This window comes from Salvelinus sp. IW2-2015, linkage group LG35 (assembly GCF_002910315.2).
Source record: "Salvelinus sp. IW2-2015 linkage group LG35, ASM291031v2, whole genome shotgun sequence".
In the NCBI taxonomy this organism is placed as follows: Eukaryota; Metazoa; Chordata; class Actinopteri; order Salmoniformes; family Salmonidae; genus Salvelinus; species Salvelinus sp. IW2-2015.
Window position 1 is genome coordinate 5058422 of NC_036874.1, and position 17327 is coordinate 5075748.

The following is a 17327-nucleotide window of genomic DNA, read 5'->3' on the forward strand; positions in this document are numbered from 1 at the left end:
TAGTCCACACTTCGTCTACAGTAGTACATTGGTTCTCTATTTGAAGTGGACTTATGCCATGAGCACTGATATACTTTTACTTTCAAATCGGTGTATGTGTGTGCACGTACTTACAGATGCACGTGTGTGTGTGTAAGCAAGCGTGCACGTTTTTCTGTGTGTGGTCTGACCATAAAGAGCCTCTAAATTCACTGTGCCAGCTCTGGAGTGGTGTGCTGTATTGAGTAATTCAAAAGCTGGAGCTTTGGCAGCCAGGGGACTGAGCCTGCATCCCCCTATTCACTTAATAGTGCACTACTTTTGACCATGGCCCATAGAGCTCTAGTCTAACGTAGTGCACTATGGGTCCCATTTGGGACATAGACCAAATCAACCATTAAGGAGTGAGCTAGCATTCCTGCAGGATTAGGGGGTAGAAAAGCTATAGACATATTTGACTGAATGATAGCATTGAGTGGCAGCATATCAGTGTATAGTAAATGTGATTTGATACAGTCTGTGATATAGAGTTAGTAGAGCTGGGAGATGAGTTGTGCAAGTGGTAGGTAGGCAAGTCTGACTGGGTGAGAGAGTGCACAGCAGTTTGGGCATGGCTCYTGGAAAATCACCTCAGGCTTGAAAATGCGATGAAAGTAGCAACAAGCCATAAAAAATGATTTGTCAAAACTTTTTTTATTTTATTCCTTGAACGTGGTTGAAGTAAGTCAGAATGTCCTTTTTATTTTTATATTCTAAGAAAAGACATGTGGTGTTTCTCTGGGATTGAGTCATTGTGGTTACAGCACTGTGTTACTTACCGCCCGCCACCTTGCACTTCTTTACAGAGGTAGAGTTGCGTAAACTCCCTGAACTGTGTATGCACCTCCACCAACTCCACCATCACACCACCGTTCATACTTGTCGGTCTCTGGCATACCATAGCATGTGGGGCAAAGTTGAATCTGTAATGGAGGACTGAATGGGATATGAAGATGGATGTGTGTGTACGTATGTGTACGTATGTGTGCATGACCATGTGGGTGCACATGTGTGACTGATTGGTTGCTCTTCAAAGTGAAAGACAATACAGTGCAGCTGAACGAAGCGACGGCGTCCTCTCACAGACTGTAATGAGGCCATTCTCTATGAATGCTCCATACTACAGTTGTACTGGAGTGTAAACATACCAAGGGAATTGATTGTGTTGCTCAGCTATGGAGTACGGTTTAAAGTGGCTGAGTGGTGTGCTTTGGGATTTAGAGGAGCCAATTTAAGTCTGGGGAACATGTACATAAGTTTGGCCAAARGGAGACCAAAGCTTCCCTTGCTTAGTATATTTAACAACCCTGCGTGGCAATGGTTTAGCTCCCGTCTAAATCTGATATATATGTTGGAAACATAACGACAGCAATATAAACCATTTGCACACACACTTTAGAAAGTGGTGAATATTTCTCTTTGGACCATACGTTTACTGGATAGTTTTGAGACAGTGAGTTGTGTCAGGTCAACTTTGTGGATCTAATGGAGCATGTAAGATGAGGGAGCATGGGGAGCTAGTCTGTCAGTGGTAGAGTGAATATTAATACCAGGGTAATGGCTGTCTGTCTCTGCCATGAAGATAGAGGGCTCTGGATGACTACTTTAAAATGGAGATCGCCCTCAATGGGGCTGTCACAGAGGATGCCATTTGCAAGGATAGAACGTGTGCTGTCTTTCCATATATATGGTCTCTGTAGTGGAGGCCTGGCTTATTGAGTTTTTTACTTCACCTTTGTACCATATTTGCACACGTTGCACACACACAAATAGAGTTGAGGCTGATGAAKATATATAGTAATTTTGTTCTTTACGAACTTGATCGGTGCTGTCACACACATTAAATATTTAATGTGTTGTTCTGATTAAAGAAGCAATAAAACTGGCCTTCTTTAGACTAGGTGAGTATCTGGAGCATCAACATTTGTGGGTTCAATTACAGGCTCAAAATGGCCAGAAACAAGTAACTTTATTCTGAAACTTGTCAGTCTATTCTTGTTTTGAGAAATGAAGGCTATTCCATGCGAGAAATTGCCAAGAAACTGAAGATCTCATACAACGCTGTGTACTACTCCTTTCACAGAACAGCGCAAACTGGCTCTAACCAGAATAGAAAGAGGAGTGGGAGGCCCCGGTGCACAACTGAGCAAGAGGACAAGTACATTAGAGTGTCTAGTTTGAGAAACAGACGCCTCACAAGTCCTCAACTGGCAGCTTCATTAAATAGTACCCGCAAAACACCAGTCTCAACGTTAACAGTGAAGAGGCGACTCCGGTATGCTGACCTTCTAGGCAGATTGGTGTGGCTGGCTTCCAGGTTAAGTGGGGCATTGTGTCCAGAAGCAATGTGGCTTGGTTGGGTTATGTTTCGGAGGATGCACGGCTCTTGACCTTCGCCTCTCCCGAGTCCATACGGGAGTTGCAGCGATGAGACAAGACTGTAACTACCAATTTGGATACCACGAAATTGGTGAGAAAAAGGGCTAAAAAATGTATGTGTTGTATTGGATTTATCCCAAACATAACATTTTGTATTTAGGGCAAAAAATGAATGACTATTTTAGAATTGAAGTTTTAATGTTGCTTTTCCACCTTTTTTGAAGTATTACTTTATTGCCTTGTTGAAATCAGGATGCATGTTATGAAATATTTGTATTCTGTACTGGCTTCCTTCTTTTCAACCAGTCAATTAGATTAGTATTGTGGAGTAACTACAATGTTGTTTATCCATCCTCAGTTTTCTCCTATCACAACTATTTCGAGATGAGGCTTATGCGCCCAAACTCACACAACACCTTTTTTGATCAATGTAAAGCTTTAGGTCACACACAACATTACGGTCAAATAGGATTCATGGGCAACAAAGAAAACACCAGGTAAAAAAAAATCTATGGGTCATGTTCGATTCTGATCTAAATTTCGAATCACACATTAAGAATGTGACAAATAGCTTTTTACCACCTGAGGAACATTGCCAAAGGTGCGGCCGTTTCTATTTCAGGCTGATACAGAGACTCATCCATGCTTTTGTTACAAGCAGGCTTGACTACTGTAATGCTCTCCTGTCTGGTCTACCCAAGAAAGTCACTGGTCAACTGCAAAACATACAGAATGCTGCAACATGGGTACTGCCCAAGACCAGACGGAGAGCCCACATTACACCGGTTATAAAGTCTCTGCACTGGCTGCCTCTGAGTTTTAGAATTAATTTTAATATTCTTCTATTGGTTTTTAAATCAATCCATGATTGTGCACCCCAATACATGTCAGACATGCTATCTACCCAGTAGGTCCCTCAGGTCCTCTGGCACTGGCCTTTTAAATGAAGCGGTAGCCTTTAGTGACTATGCCCCCAGCCTCTGGAATAGCCTGATAGAGAACATGAGGCGGGCTGAAACTGTGGACATATTTAAAAGAGATCTTAAAACACACCTTAAACACACCTTTTCCTTAGGATGCTTTTTTAGTGTTCAGTTTTTATTGTTCTTTAGTTTCTATCCACTTATGTTTGTTGTGTAGTAAATATTTGTTTTTATTTTCATTGTTTTTTATTAATGTATTTTCCTGTGAAGCGCCCTGCGTTGCATTCATGTCTGAAATGTGCTATATAAATATAGCTTGATTTGATTTGATTCCCATGAAAAGATTTGAAGTGGCTACCAAACACGTTTCAAAGTGTTTTTATCTCCATGCCTCCAGGATCAGAGGATATGTTCAGATTAAATGAGTCACACATTGTTTTGTTGTATAAGGCAGCAATAATATGTAACTTTTTGGCGATCTGACCAAATTCACATAGAAATGTTAGTTATGTCATTCTCATTGAAAGTAAGTCTAACAAGCATTTGATCTGTTCTATGTGCTCTATTTCTATGCTTCCCATTCTTAAGTTTTGTTTTTGCGTTTTTTACTTTTGGTTTTGTACACCAGCTTCAAACTGCTGGAAATACAATATTTTTGGTTATGGAAAAGATATTTCACAACGGTTTAGATAGTACAATGATTTTCTACACAATGATTGCCTGTTTTGTAACATAAATTGAAATTAGGTGAACTATTAGAATTTTAGCAGCCAGGAAATGGCGGCGTGATTTTGCGTAGTGCACCTTTTAATAATGATAATGAGTAGTGATGATGTCCAAGAATAATTTATTTATAGGGTATATTGTCACGGCTAGGGGGAGTTGTTCAGCCCAAGACTCATTCTCTCTCTCGCTCTCTTTCAGGTGGCTCCTGACTCAGAGAGTACACTGAGGAAGAGGAAGGCCCCGGCACCCCCTGCTACCTCTGTCACCCCAGCTCCTAGCACCCCAGCACCTCTCACCTCTGTCCAGATGGCCCCCTCTCCCTCCCCAGCCCCCAGCTCGCCTACCCCCAGCCTGCCTGCGGAGGAGGACTCTGGCTCTGAGCTGAGCAATGTGTCTGTCTACAGCAGTAGCAGTAGTGGGGTCGCCGCCGGCACCTCTGTCGCTGACACCTCAATGGCCGACTCTGATTCCGCCTCTAGCAGAGCTGATGTGTCCAAGCCCGGCCCTGATTCCACCCCCAGCAGCATTGCTGCCATGGCTGACTCCTCCCGAGACTCCTCCCCCAGCAAGGTTGACACCGGCCCCAGGAGCAAGACTATGGTCAATGTCGCCTCTTACTCCGCCCCTACCAGCAAGGTTGAAAAGGTTGACTCCGCCCCCAGCAGCAGTACTGACAAGGTCAAGCCCACCCCCGACTCGTCCCGCAGCACCACACCGGAGGAGACCAGAGGAGAGTCTGCTCTTGGCCTGAAACTAGACGAGAAAGAGAACAACAGACACAGTGCCATGGGTCAGTATCATCAGTACACATATAGTCAATGTAAAGAGGCCGATTGAGTTCTCTTCCCCGTCAACCCGCAGGCTGTTCCAGTCACAGTGTTCAGCGGTAGATGAAGGGACAGAACGTGCTTAGTCATAGCAGTCATATAACGGTGTAGCAACCCTTGCCTAGGTAGGCTCCTTAATGATCTCCTCCAAATGGTTTAACCCAATTGGAGAACACCCGCAAGAATTGTTGCACTACTACCGCTTTTCACTATAACAGGTTCCCCTCAACCTGAACTGAGTTGCTGGTGGTAGACATGATACCTGTACAGACATTTAGCCAGTAGAGACCCAAGGCAGCATAAACTAAATAACCCCCACGTCATAGGACAGGAGTTGGCCGGGATTGCAGCACTGCAGATTTGATTGCCTTACGTTTTGTACAATCTGTCCTCGGTAAACCAGGTGAAATAGCATTGCTATTAGCCTCACTATTCCTATTGATGCACTGTAGTGTAGAATTTGACATTTCTCCATCCTAAAAGAATCCCTGTACTACCTAATCTAACAAGGGAACAAAATGCACAAGACTAGAGTTATATCGATTGTGTCTTTTCTTGAAACGGGTTGAAGCGGACAATATTTATTTAGCTTGGTGAGGATGAGAGAGGTTGANATAAATGACCAGCATGGTCAAATAATAATAATCACAGTAGTTGTCAAGGGTGCAACAAGTCAGCACCTCAGAGTAAATGTCAGTTGGCTTTTCATAGCCGATCATTAAGAGTATCTCTACCGCCAGGTGGTCTCTACGGCCAGGTGGACTGGGGACAGCAAGGAGTCATCATGCCAGCTAGTCCTAAGGCATGGTCCTAGGGCTCAGGTCCTCCGAGAGAGAGAGAGAGAGAAAGAAAGAAAGAAAGAAAGAAAGAAAGAAAGAAAGAAAGAAAGAAAGAAAGAGAGAATTAGAGAGAGCATACTTAAATTCACACAGGACACCGGATAAGACAGGAGAAGTACTCCAGATATAATAAACTGACCCCAGCCCCCCGACACATAAACTACTGCAGCARAAATACTGGAGGCTGAGACAGCAGGGGTCAGGAGACACTCTGGCCCCATCCGATGATACACCCGGACAGGGCCAAACTGGCAGGATATAACCCCACCCACTTAATGATCTCACCCAAATGGTTTAACCCAATTGGAGAACACCCTCAAGGATTGTTGCACTGCTACCACTTTTCACTATAACGGGTTCCCCTCAACCTGAACTGAGTCGCTGGTGGTAGACATGAWACCTGTACAGTCATTTAGCCAGTAGGGACCCAAGGCAGCATAAACTAAATAACCCCTATGTCACAGGACAGGAGTTGGCCGGGATTGCAGTGCTGCAGATTTGATTGAATGCCTTACGTTTTGTACAATCTTTCCTCAGTAAACCAGGTGAAATAGCATTGCTATTAGCCTCGCTATTCCTATTGATGCACTGTAGTGTAGAATATGACATTTCTCCAACCTAAAATAATCACTGTGCTACCTAATCTAACAAGGGAGCAACATGCACAAGACTAGAGTTATATCGATTGCTTTACCCTCCATGCCTTTTCTTGAAACTGGTTGAAGTGGACAAGATTTATTTAGCTTGGAGAGGATGAGAGAGGTTGAGGGATGAAGTGTTTAGTGCAGTGGACGCACTTAAAACAGACAGCTCTGGGGAGTTGATTTATAGACCTGGGTGTGCCTCCCTCCCCTCCGCTACTCCCAAGACACTGTGCAGAACAAATAGACTTCTGCTGGGAAGACCCTGTCAGACCGACAGCACTATCTATTAGACTTCTGCTGGGAAGACCCTGTCAGAACCACAGACCTATCTAGTAGACTTNTCTATTAGACTTCTGCTGGGAAGACCCTGTCAGAACCACAGACCTATCTAATAGACTTGTGCTGGGAAGACCCTGTCAGAACCACAGACCTATCTGTTGCTCACAAGGCAGAACAACTAGACTTSCCCAAAATATAACAAAACAAATCATTATGTTCTGATCTGGAGTTGTATATTTATGGTTGCATATCATCGGTTGTACAGTCTGTAAAATAAATAGATGACACGCATCAATTAGGGATGATGTACTACAGGGATTTTAGATGTTTCCCATTATTTAACCCCTGTGGGCTAAAGATAATCATTGTTTATGTTCTATAATGTGTGTGAGCGCAGTTGTTTCCTGCCTCTCCAGCTGTGTGGAGAGAAAGAACCTGGCTCTGTTAGCAGGAATAGTGCAACCCAGATATCTCTCTCCTCTCTCACATGGCACACTGCTCCTCTGTGCTCTTTTCCTCTTCTCGTCTGTCTCTCTCTCTCTCTGCTCTGCTTCTTCTCTCTCACATCATAGTGAAAAAACAGGCCCTCAACCCAATTTTAAATGTTTGGCTCAGGCACAGAGGCTCTATTTCTAATAGGTGGTTTTTCGGTCGTTGATTCTCATCTTAAAATACATTTTCTGTCTGGTAAAAAAACMGAGATTAACCCACTCAATTGGGGCTGTTTCAATCGATCCACCCACCCATTGTGCTGTGTGTGTGCGCACGTGCACATGTCCCCTCAGTGTTTTTAAAGGGCCTGTAGGTCATCTGTTAGCCTCTGAAGGGTGTGTTTCTTACCCTACGTCTTAGTTTATCTTCAGTGTGCTGACAATAGGGAATCTCTCATCTTAATCTGCTGTGGGCGGTACATATATTTTTGTGGCGCTAGCTGTCACACCTGGAACACAGTCAATCATCTAAAGGGGCTGAGGCACAGAGTCAGTCACTCCCACGGCTAGCTCTACTCAATGCAGTCCATCAGCTGCTGAGTAAGGGATGCGTGAGGCATACTTTGACATATTGCTCACATCGCTCAGCACTGGCTGCCATTACATCAGCCTGTTACTGGTTTTATCCCAAATGGCACCCTATTCCCTTATAGGGCACTATTTATGACAAGAGCCCTATGGGCCCAGGTCAAAAGTAGTGCACTATATAGGTAATGGGGTGCTATTTAGGACCAACATACAGTTACACCCCCGTGGCATGCCGTTCAGCTCCAGTCCACCCATTGCCATCAGTCTTTCTGTCAGATTTCTCTGAATGTTTCTCTGAGTTTACTGCCGCTGTGTGCTCATACTATGTATGTGATCACTGATATGAGTCAAAGCAGACTCCCTTTTAATATGGAAATCCAAGATYACAATATTCAGAAAATCTATAGTCAACTGTTGACTAATTTTGATTATACACTGCTACAAAAAACACCAGATATGGAGATTCTTGTTTTGTTAAGTGGCCTACTGTTCTGAAACTCCCTGGATGTTTCGATTGATGCAACAGTCAGTGTTTGAGCAGGCTACACTGMTTTTCACAGAAACATTTTGCACAAACACAGTCCTTACAAAGTTATGTCCTGAATGTGACCAGTTTATTGTTGGATGCAATGTTCAGACATTCACAGAAGTAGCGACAGCYTAARACAATCATCCAAACCGGAAAATATAGGCTACATTAGTCCTAGTGCTAACAGAGGAAAGATTTGACGTAACACAAGCAGTCATATTTAGCTAACAGAAACCACAATGTGAATTGGAACCCCCTAGAGATAACTATTTACAATTCATCACATCAAGGGTGAGCTCACCATTGATCTAAATAATTGAGTAAAACACTTTCTGAAAATCTAATGTAATCCGACGATGGGTAGTGTGTGCACGCCACCCTGTTTTGTTTTTTCGCGTCAACCAAAGATAATAAGAGGAGGCAAGATAAGTTTGGTCTGTTTGCAGTATGCATGTTGAAGGGGTTGTGTTGTTTATGATCATTCACCTCCCTTCATTCACTTCCAGAAGGTTATTCGAAAGATTTGTGAACCATTCCTTCTCCTCATTATAACATATTTTGTCTGACAGATGTTTACGTGACACACAGAATGCATTGTATAATGTCAACAAACATGGCATCACACATAGCTGGCAAATAGCTTAGCATTAGCTCATCATAATCAGTACAACCTTCAAAAAAGTATTTTACATACATCAAAGGTGTCCATTACAATCTATGCAATAATCGGAATGCATTACTTGTCACCAATACTTGAAAACGTGAATAAAACTGTAAATACATTATGCTCAATACATACATATACTGTATGCTGCATTAGAAAAGACAACACGATATACAGAAAATAAGGCACTTACTTTGATAGGAACACACATATGTCCAAAGTTATTATTTGTAAGGAAAACAACAATGAATGCAATGCGAGCGCCAGCCAGAAAATGTGCCAGGGGGAAAAAGTTTGTGTAACACTGCGCAAATATCTGCATATTTGATCTGTGGAAACACTGGGGAGGTGAGGTTTGTCCGGCTCAGTAAAGCCTCAAACATAAATTGTCTGCTACAGTGAAATGTGTTACTTTTATGTGAATTAATGAGGAGGCGGAACACACCTCAACTCAAACTGTTGTTAGAAAATAAAACTTGTTAGAAAGTAATTTGAAATTGACATCAATCGCATTTTGGAACAGTGCATTCTGACATCAGGTGCATAAAACAACTCACGCTGGGGCGACCGTTAGAGATATTTGGAACTCACAGGTGAAAAGGTTAAAACTGCAACATTTTCTCTCAGCCTCATGGCAAAATGTGAACAGCATGAGATTAGCTATCAAGCGGCAACATTTTTCTCTGACCCATGACAAAAAGTGTGGAATTGCAGGAAATTTGCTTTAAAATTGCAACATATTCTCAGAGCCTCATGACAAAATGTGTAGAATAGCTTTACCAAACTTAAAATTATTTTGACATAAAATGTGTTGAAATGCAGGAAGTTAGCTGTTTTCCTAAAAAAACAAATCTGTTTTTCTAAAACGGGCCCCAACTGGGGTAGTCCGGCCCTGGCCTGGAGTGTTTTGTGAAGCTCCATTTCTATCTCCCCTAGCTGGAGTCTGGAGTGTAGAGTCTGATGTTATCTCTGCTCTGCTCTGTTTAAGGGGCTCTGATTAGAGACTCTGATCAGCAAGCAACACAATTGCCACTGAGAAGCTTCCCTTCAAGCGAGTAGCTTTACTGTACTTTCCAAAATACATTAAGCAGTTATAAGCAGCTTTCAGTAATTTGTTAYTGTAGCCATTCATTGATTGCCTTGTGTATTTTGCTTATTGTTTAATGTAAAAAAATCAATAAAAGTTATTTCATTCTGCACAGTATGATGAACAAAGCAATATTATTTTTAACAGTTGTATTTCCTGTTTTTTATTTATTTTAATGATCATACAGAACTCGTGTTTTTCAATGAAACTTTCTCAAGCCTATTGATTTCCCCTCTTCTAACACCCAGTGCTTGCTGCATCCTTCCTTTTCTTTAGGTGCTGAGCGTCCAGTGCCACTCAAACCTCTGCGAACCCCAGTACGGGAGCTCCCCCAGTTAGTCATCCCCTCACCCCCGCCGTACCCTCCCCCTCCCTCAGACCCAGACTTCCCCGATGCCTCACCAGAGAGCCACATGGAGGAGGCCCCTCAGTGTAGGTCTCTCATCCCAGCTGACCTCTATTGGACTGCCTTTCCCTCCGGAAGACAACCACTCTCCTTCCAACCTTCATGTCTTCCTCTAACTCCTCTCCTTTTTCAGTGCTGCTTCCCTCCCTGAACTTCATGGTTGAATGTTGAATGTCCCGGGTGGCTCAGTTGGTAGAGCATGGTGCTTGCAATGCTAAGGTTGTGGGTTTGAGTCCCAGAAGGGACCAGTACAATATAAAATAAAAAGTATGAAAATGTATGCACTAACTACTYTAAGTTGCTCTGGATCAGAGCTTCTGCTAAATGACTAAAATGTTGAAATCAATCTCTGTGTGTATCACAGTTTTCCCTCTTAATGTGTAGTCCGGCTCATGTGGACATTCTATCCAGGCTTGCCACGTGGTTCATCTCTTTTGCAGTCAGTTAAACAGTTATGAGGCCGCCTTTATAACAGACAGGCCAGCTGAGCCCAATGCTGAAAGTCAGTTGTGACAGTAAAGTTCCTTGTAATCCCAAATGGTAACCTATTCTCTATATAATGCTCTTCTTTTGACCAGGGCCTATAGGGCTCTGTTCAAAAGTAGTGCACTATATAGGGAATAGTGTGCCATTTAAGACGCAATATTAATCAACCTGTGAGGTTTTCATCCCATGTTTTTTTTTATCTCCTGTTGTCTGTAAAAGGTTGTGATTTTCTGTTTCTGTTGTCAGGCTGCGATAGCGGCAACTTCTTTCTCCAGGGCTCCAGAACACCTTTATCTACCCTGTCCTAGTTCTATCTCATGTCTTCTTTTCCCTCTCTCTGCCTCTCCCCTCCACAGTCTACTGCTGTGCCCCTGTCCGTTTCCCGTTCTCCAAGCCTCGGTGAACAGACAGACAGACTTCTCTGGCCTGCCGTCCTCTCACTGTCTTCCTCTCCTCCCTCGCTTCTTCTACACCTTCGTCTCTGCCTGCTGGACCTCTGCTCCTTCCATCCTTCTTATTCTGTTCTTAGAACTGCCCCTTGAACTGACTTTCTTTCCCATCTCTACACTTTCAAATCCCTCTCTTGTGGAATGTGGCTTCCTTTTCCTTGTGTTTGTGGCTTGTTTTTATAAATGTCTGTATATACAGTATAAGCCGTTTTGTATTCCAGCTAGTTATACAGTGGTTGGTACGGTAGAGAACTAAGAGGAGAGTGATGTGTGAGGGCTGATGGGGACAGGGATGTGCGTGTTTAGTAGGCTGTTTAAGTGCAGATGAGATAGCCATACATGTATTGAGTGTGGAGTGATTGATGGAGACATTTTGAAATGAGGGTATAAGGAAAGTCATACGATATCTCCAAATCAATGATTTGATGCTGGTGGTATAGGTTTCTATATTATTGCTTAGTGTTTGTAATGGTTAGTATCTAGAAACCAGGCTGTTGTTTCTCTGCATGCTGATTGGTTGTCTCCATTAAGGAGTGACCAATAAATCAATGACCCTTTTTATGTGGAGGGTTCATCCTTTTTTTGAGATGAACTCCTGGGACATTGGTTAGTATTAGTGGGTTTGTGAGAAGCAGCTTCCCTGCGACAACATATCAGTGGTGAGAAGTTATGATAGCTATATAGAAGACACTCTTGTTTACATGTTTTTAGCTTTTAAGTTGGATGTGTGAGTGAAATAAATAACTCTTCTGTATTGGCCTATCCAGATATTCAGCCCTCCTTTAAGTGCCTTTGTTAATATCAGCATTCATATGGGTTTTTAATTGTGTTATATTGTATAAAAAAGCACTTTAAAAACATGTTTATCATCACAAGTGCAAAATTAGCATGACAGGTCATTGACATAAAGGATTTCCTTGAAATGGACAAGCATGAAAACATTAATATTTTATCATTTCATTTAACATTAAAGACTTTAAAGACCACTTGTTTATTGAGGCCATGAGGAAATTATTTGTGATTGGGATTTTGTTCTGTGTGTGCTGGTAATGGGGCTTAGTGTGTTTCAGTATGTTGTGGATAGAGAGATGATAGATGTCTATGACTGGATGTGGGTGAGAGTGTTACTGGCACAGAGAGTTACTGCCAGAGAGTCTTGACTTGGTTTGTGCATGGTTTGGGTTTATGTGATGGGAGCAAGCATGAGTTCATGTTTGTGTCAGATTTTGTTTTGGATAGGGATATACTGTGCATGTGCTTGAGGTTTTGTGCGAGAGTGTTTTTGGCTGTTTTGGGTAAAGTCAGTGTGTGTCTGGTGATTAGGGAGAGTGTGTGTGCTGGCTGTGGTCGCAGCTGGCATGACTAAGCCAGTGCTGGGAAAGGGTTGGGAGGGCCACTCTGTGAGTCACTGGATCTCCAGGAACAGGCTCTCTTCACCATTACAGCTCTGCCTGAAGTTGACAGGCCCAGCACACACACACACACACACACACAGACACAGACACACACACACACACACACACACAGAGACACAGACACACTGGAGCCAAGGTCACTCAGGGGCTAGGTGGCTTTAAATCATCTCTCTAACGACTTCTCAGTGATGTGCTCTGCATGCTGGCTGGATAATACTGTAAACCTAATAAATGGAACATATACATTAATGCTCCTGCTTTTGGCTTGATGATAAGTGAGACGTTATACAATCTAAATGTTTTGCTCCAAAGCCAAGTGGGAGACCATAGGACTACAGTATATGATGCAACATGTCAATATCGTTCATGACAAATACTGAGTACAGGATCATAAGGTATGTTTAAGCCTGCCCATCAGCGTAGAGGTTTCATTGAGCCACAAGTGTGTGTGTCTCTCAGAATGTATGTCTAGCTAACATTGTATAATAACATTTCTCTCACTCTTCCCCCTCTCTGCTTCCCTCCTTTCTCATGCACATGCTGTTGCTGTGAACTGTTCTTCTCAATAGACCACAGATAACATTGCAACTAGATTAGCTTATTTTGATTCATTATACAGCTTTCTTCTGTCAGTTGATAATACTGATGATTATGTTGTTGATGATGATCATGTCTACCACCCCTCTACCCGGACCCCAGCTTGGCTGCACTCTCGGCGGCTCTCTGTGGCAGGACCCCAGACCCCAGACATAGAGGTGGAGGAGACTTTATCCATGGGCAGCAGTGGCAGTGGCAGCTTCCAGGACCAGGGCTATGCAGCCTCCGAGGGCATGGCTGAGGACTCTGGCCTGGTCAGCTCCCCCTCGGTCTCTGACACCACTCACCCTACCTCCCCTGACGGGAGCCTCTCCCTGGGCTCTTCTGGCTCCTCTCACCCCATGATCCATCCCCTCACCAAGGACTGTTCTAGTGATAGTGACGAGGGCTGTGCCACGTGGGGCTCCAGACACAGGTACTGTAGCTGTGCTACCACTGATCTGCTCTGCTCACTGCATTATCATAGCAATGTTCAGGGTGCACACTTAGCACTGCTTTTCAATTATTCATTCTTAGTTATCCTACCCTTATGCACTTACTACTACTAGTTGCAGACCCTAGCTAAAGCTGCTTTTCTCATTGGAAGGGTACCTAGTCTTAGATGGCCCAGTCAACCAACGAGTCAGATCCTCCCTATGATTTACTAACTCCCTCCTCGTTCTCAGTTCTGCCTCACGTCTCTCACTATTTAGTCAGCTATCTCACGTCTCGCACGTCWCTGCACCYGCTTGTTTTTAAAGGCCTGTTTTACTGTGCCAACAGTGCTTCCTGACTGAGTCACTGCAGTCCACATGTGTTGAAGCTAAGGGGCTACCTTCCAAAGTCTGCAGCGTCACTTAAATCTGCTGGGCTCTAAAGTGAGGGCTCTGGGGGTTTTCTCAGGAAAATAGGCTCTACCTAGTCTGCAGGAGGAAAGTTCTCTTTGGCTTGGCCAAGAAGAGCAGGGATATAACCCCCATGCCGTTTTAGTTTAGAAAATAAACACATGAATAAAACAGAGGAATGCTCAGTGAACACCTTGAACTAAGTGTGAAAGAAATATAAACTTGAAAACACAAGTACTATGAATAAATATTTAAAGGGCAGCAGACTCCACCATCATCTAAATGTAACTTTCACATTTTTGAGTTAACTTGAGTTCTCCTTTTATGCTACCTGCAAAACAGTTTAAAACTTAACTTGTATTACCCCCTCCTCCCTTAGACACAGCAGTGATATCAGCCACAACGACAAAGCAGGCAAAACAAACGACATCTATGAAGAGGACCCAGAGCTCACCGCTCAGCTCAACCAGACTCTGGCTGATCTGGATGCTGATCTAGCAAGTGAGCTTTTAGTAGAACACAAATTCATGTGTGTGGACATGTTTTATTGTCCATCAGATGCACATGATTTACATACTGGAGACATCCTGGAAACCACAATGGATGCACAGGACCAAAATAAATATTTGTTGTATAGTCCGTAAGCAGGCCGGCTAACACATGTATTTTCATTTGTCCATGTCCACTAGATATAAGTCACATAGATGCGGTTTCAGTGCAAGAGCACCCCTACGTGATGTCCACTGAGAGCAATGATATCCCAGTGTCTGTGGTGGATATGGAGGTCCCAGTCACAGCCATAGATGAAGTCCTGGAGGACTACGAGACACAGAGCATGACGGATCACCAAGCCACACTAATGAGTAGCTCTCAAACAACAGACAATAAAGACCTGAACCACAGTCATCATCATTCAAGTGTTGGTGGCATACAGAACAAAAACAACAACGCCTGTATGTCTGACGGCTCCAGCAAAGTCAGCTCTGCTCAACCACAGCCCGCGCAGCGCCTCAAATCACCAGGGAAGAAGCTTGCCAATGGCACCATGCGGAAAGACCATACAGCAGTGATCTCTAAGACTAAAGTTGAAGTTAAAAGACGGGAGTCCGCTGATGGAGCTGAGAGGAAAGCCTCACCTGTCAACAGCTCTCTCACTGTCCCGGAGAGCCATTCCAAGTCCCCTGAGGAAGAGGTTCCRACCTATAGAGGCCACYCTGCCTCCCAGMCACAAARMAAAATCACKTGTAGCCCAGTCTCRCGATTRGGTATGAAGACATTCACRATCGTCCCTCCCAAGCCKMRAGTTGCAACCCAGCCTCAGAAGCCAGCAGAGGCCACGGCCACTCTGACAACAGGTGCCATTAGAATTGACGATCAGGGTAACATGGTCAAAGTGCCCATCGCCCGAAACAAGTTTGGCGGTTCCTCTGAGTCTGGGATCAACAAAGATGACTCCGTCTCACCACTCCTGGGGAAAGCCAAAGCCTTCTGGAGCTCCACGGAGAAGCAGGACACTTCTGCACCTTCGGTCCCCACTAGTAGAGGACCTGTCCCTTTCACAAAGACCCAGAGCCCAGAGCCTGAGGTTCCTAAAACCACCCCACGGGTTGTAGCCTCTGACCCACCTGCAGCCAAGGAAACACCTAAGGCCTGTGAACCTGTAGCCAAGATGACACCTAAGGAAACATGCAAAGATGTTGTTGAGGTAACAAAGGACGTCTCACAGGAAGCAGAGGGCAAGGCCCCAGTTCCAGTTTCAGAGACACCTGTGCAGCAGCAGCAGCCTATGAAATTGAACACTGGTATTCTCCAAGATCAGAAGAGAAACCTTTCTTTCCTCAAGCCGTCCAGGAGAACATCCAGTCAGTACGTAGCTTCTGCCATTGCTAAATACGTTGTGAAGCCCACCATGGCCAAAGCTGACAACATCCAAGAAGTAACAGCAGAGTTGTCTGTCCCCGTGAGAAAGCCACCTGGCAGTTACGGCTATCAGAAAGAGGGTCGATCCTTTCATGTAAATCCACAGCGGTCCTCTGGTACATCTACTAATGTACCAGTGAAGAAGGAGAGCAGCTCTGGGTCTGGATCCTATCACGCCGGTGCTAAATGTTACCCTGACTACCTCTCAGCAGAGAAACAGGTAGTCTCTGGTGAGTCGACGCAAGGAGTGGACCGGAGTGGTTATAGGAGCAGTTCTAGCCTGCGAGGTGGAGGAGGGAGCTCCAAGTCACTGGACTCTGATACAGTGGCCAATAACACTAAGCAGCATGGGTCCAACAGTCCCAGTCCCAGACAGCATACACCGATGACACCCCCAGCACCACAATCCCCCACTAAACAGGTACCTGCCGTCTCCAGGCCCTCGCAGGGTCKACCACCTGCACAGAGCAGATCAGAGACAGTAGGTCCCAAAGGTCATCCAGCCCTGGCAAAGAAGCCTGAACCACCGCTATCGGCTGCAGCTGCTGCCAGCAACAACCTCCCAGAGCCCCAGCAGGTCAGTCTGTTTGGGCCGGTGAAGAAGTTCAAACCTGTGATCATGAAGTCGGTCCAGATGGACACGTCGCTACACACCACTCTGATGTCGGTCATCCAGTGTGGGATGGAAGGAGAGGCTTAGAAAGGTGAGATGGAGGACCGTCATGCTAACTTCACAAAGATCACTGTTTTTTTATTTTTTTAAGTGGAAGTCTACAGCTACTTATAATGGGTGTAATGTGGGGTTTTGGTTTCTAATTTCCCTGATTTTCCCTGTGGGACTAGATATCGGACTCAAGTGCAAGCAGCACTTTGAAGAAATCGTTCTTTGTTGAGGAAGAGAATGAGCGATGTGCCCTACTGGCAGCCATTAGAGGCCAAGTAACTCTGCAGGGCTAAGAAGGTAAGCTTAAGCCAAGAGTCAGACGGGGTTTTGCATTGGTTTTGCAATGTCTTGACGTAGCACAGAGGATCTGTTGCATGTCAGTGAATAGCTCATTTCAGGAGAACAAGCAGCACTATGTTTATTATATATGAGTCTATTTGCGTTCCCCTTGAATGTGATGTGGTTTGTTTTCATGTAAGGACATGGTGAAATGAGAGGAGGAAATGTGTAGTTGTGAGGGAGGCCCGATGTGGTGAGCTCTAGAATGTTCCTGCCCAGCTCACCAGTAGAATCTCAGAAATGTGCATTACTAAATCAGGTTCTCAGGGCAATAACGTGGAATTTAGGTTTGA

The 17327-nt window shown here is 44.2% G+C and overlaps 1 protein-coding gene across 1 annotated transcript in view; it reads left to right on the forward strand.

Annotated features, from left to right (window-relative positions):
• Positions 1 to 17327, forward strand: part of LOC111958641 (protein cordon-bleu-like) — a 62503-nt gene extending 45176 nt beyond the window's left edge. Inside the window, 7 exon segments of the mRNA XM_070437277.1 lie at positions 4245 to 4836; positions 10211 to 10366; positions 13390 to 13702; positions 14491 to 14612; positions 14801 to 16703; positions 16705 to 16735; positions 16875 to 17327. Coding sequence (XP_070293378.1) covers positions 4245 to 4836; positions 10211 to 10366; positions 13390 to 13702; positions 14491 to 14612; positions 14801 to 16703; positions 16705 to 16735; positions 16875 to 16988 — 3231 coding nt within the window. The 3' untranslated portion in view covers positions 16989 to 17327.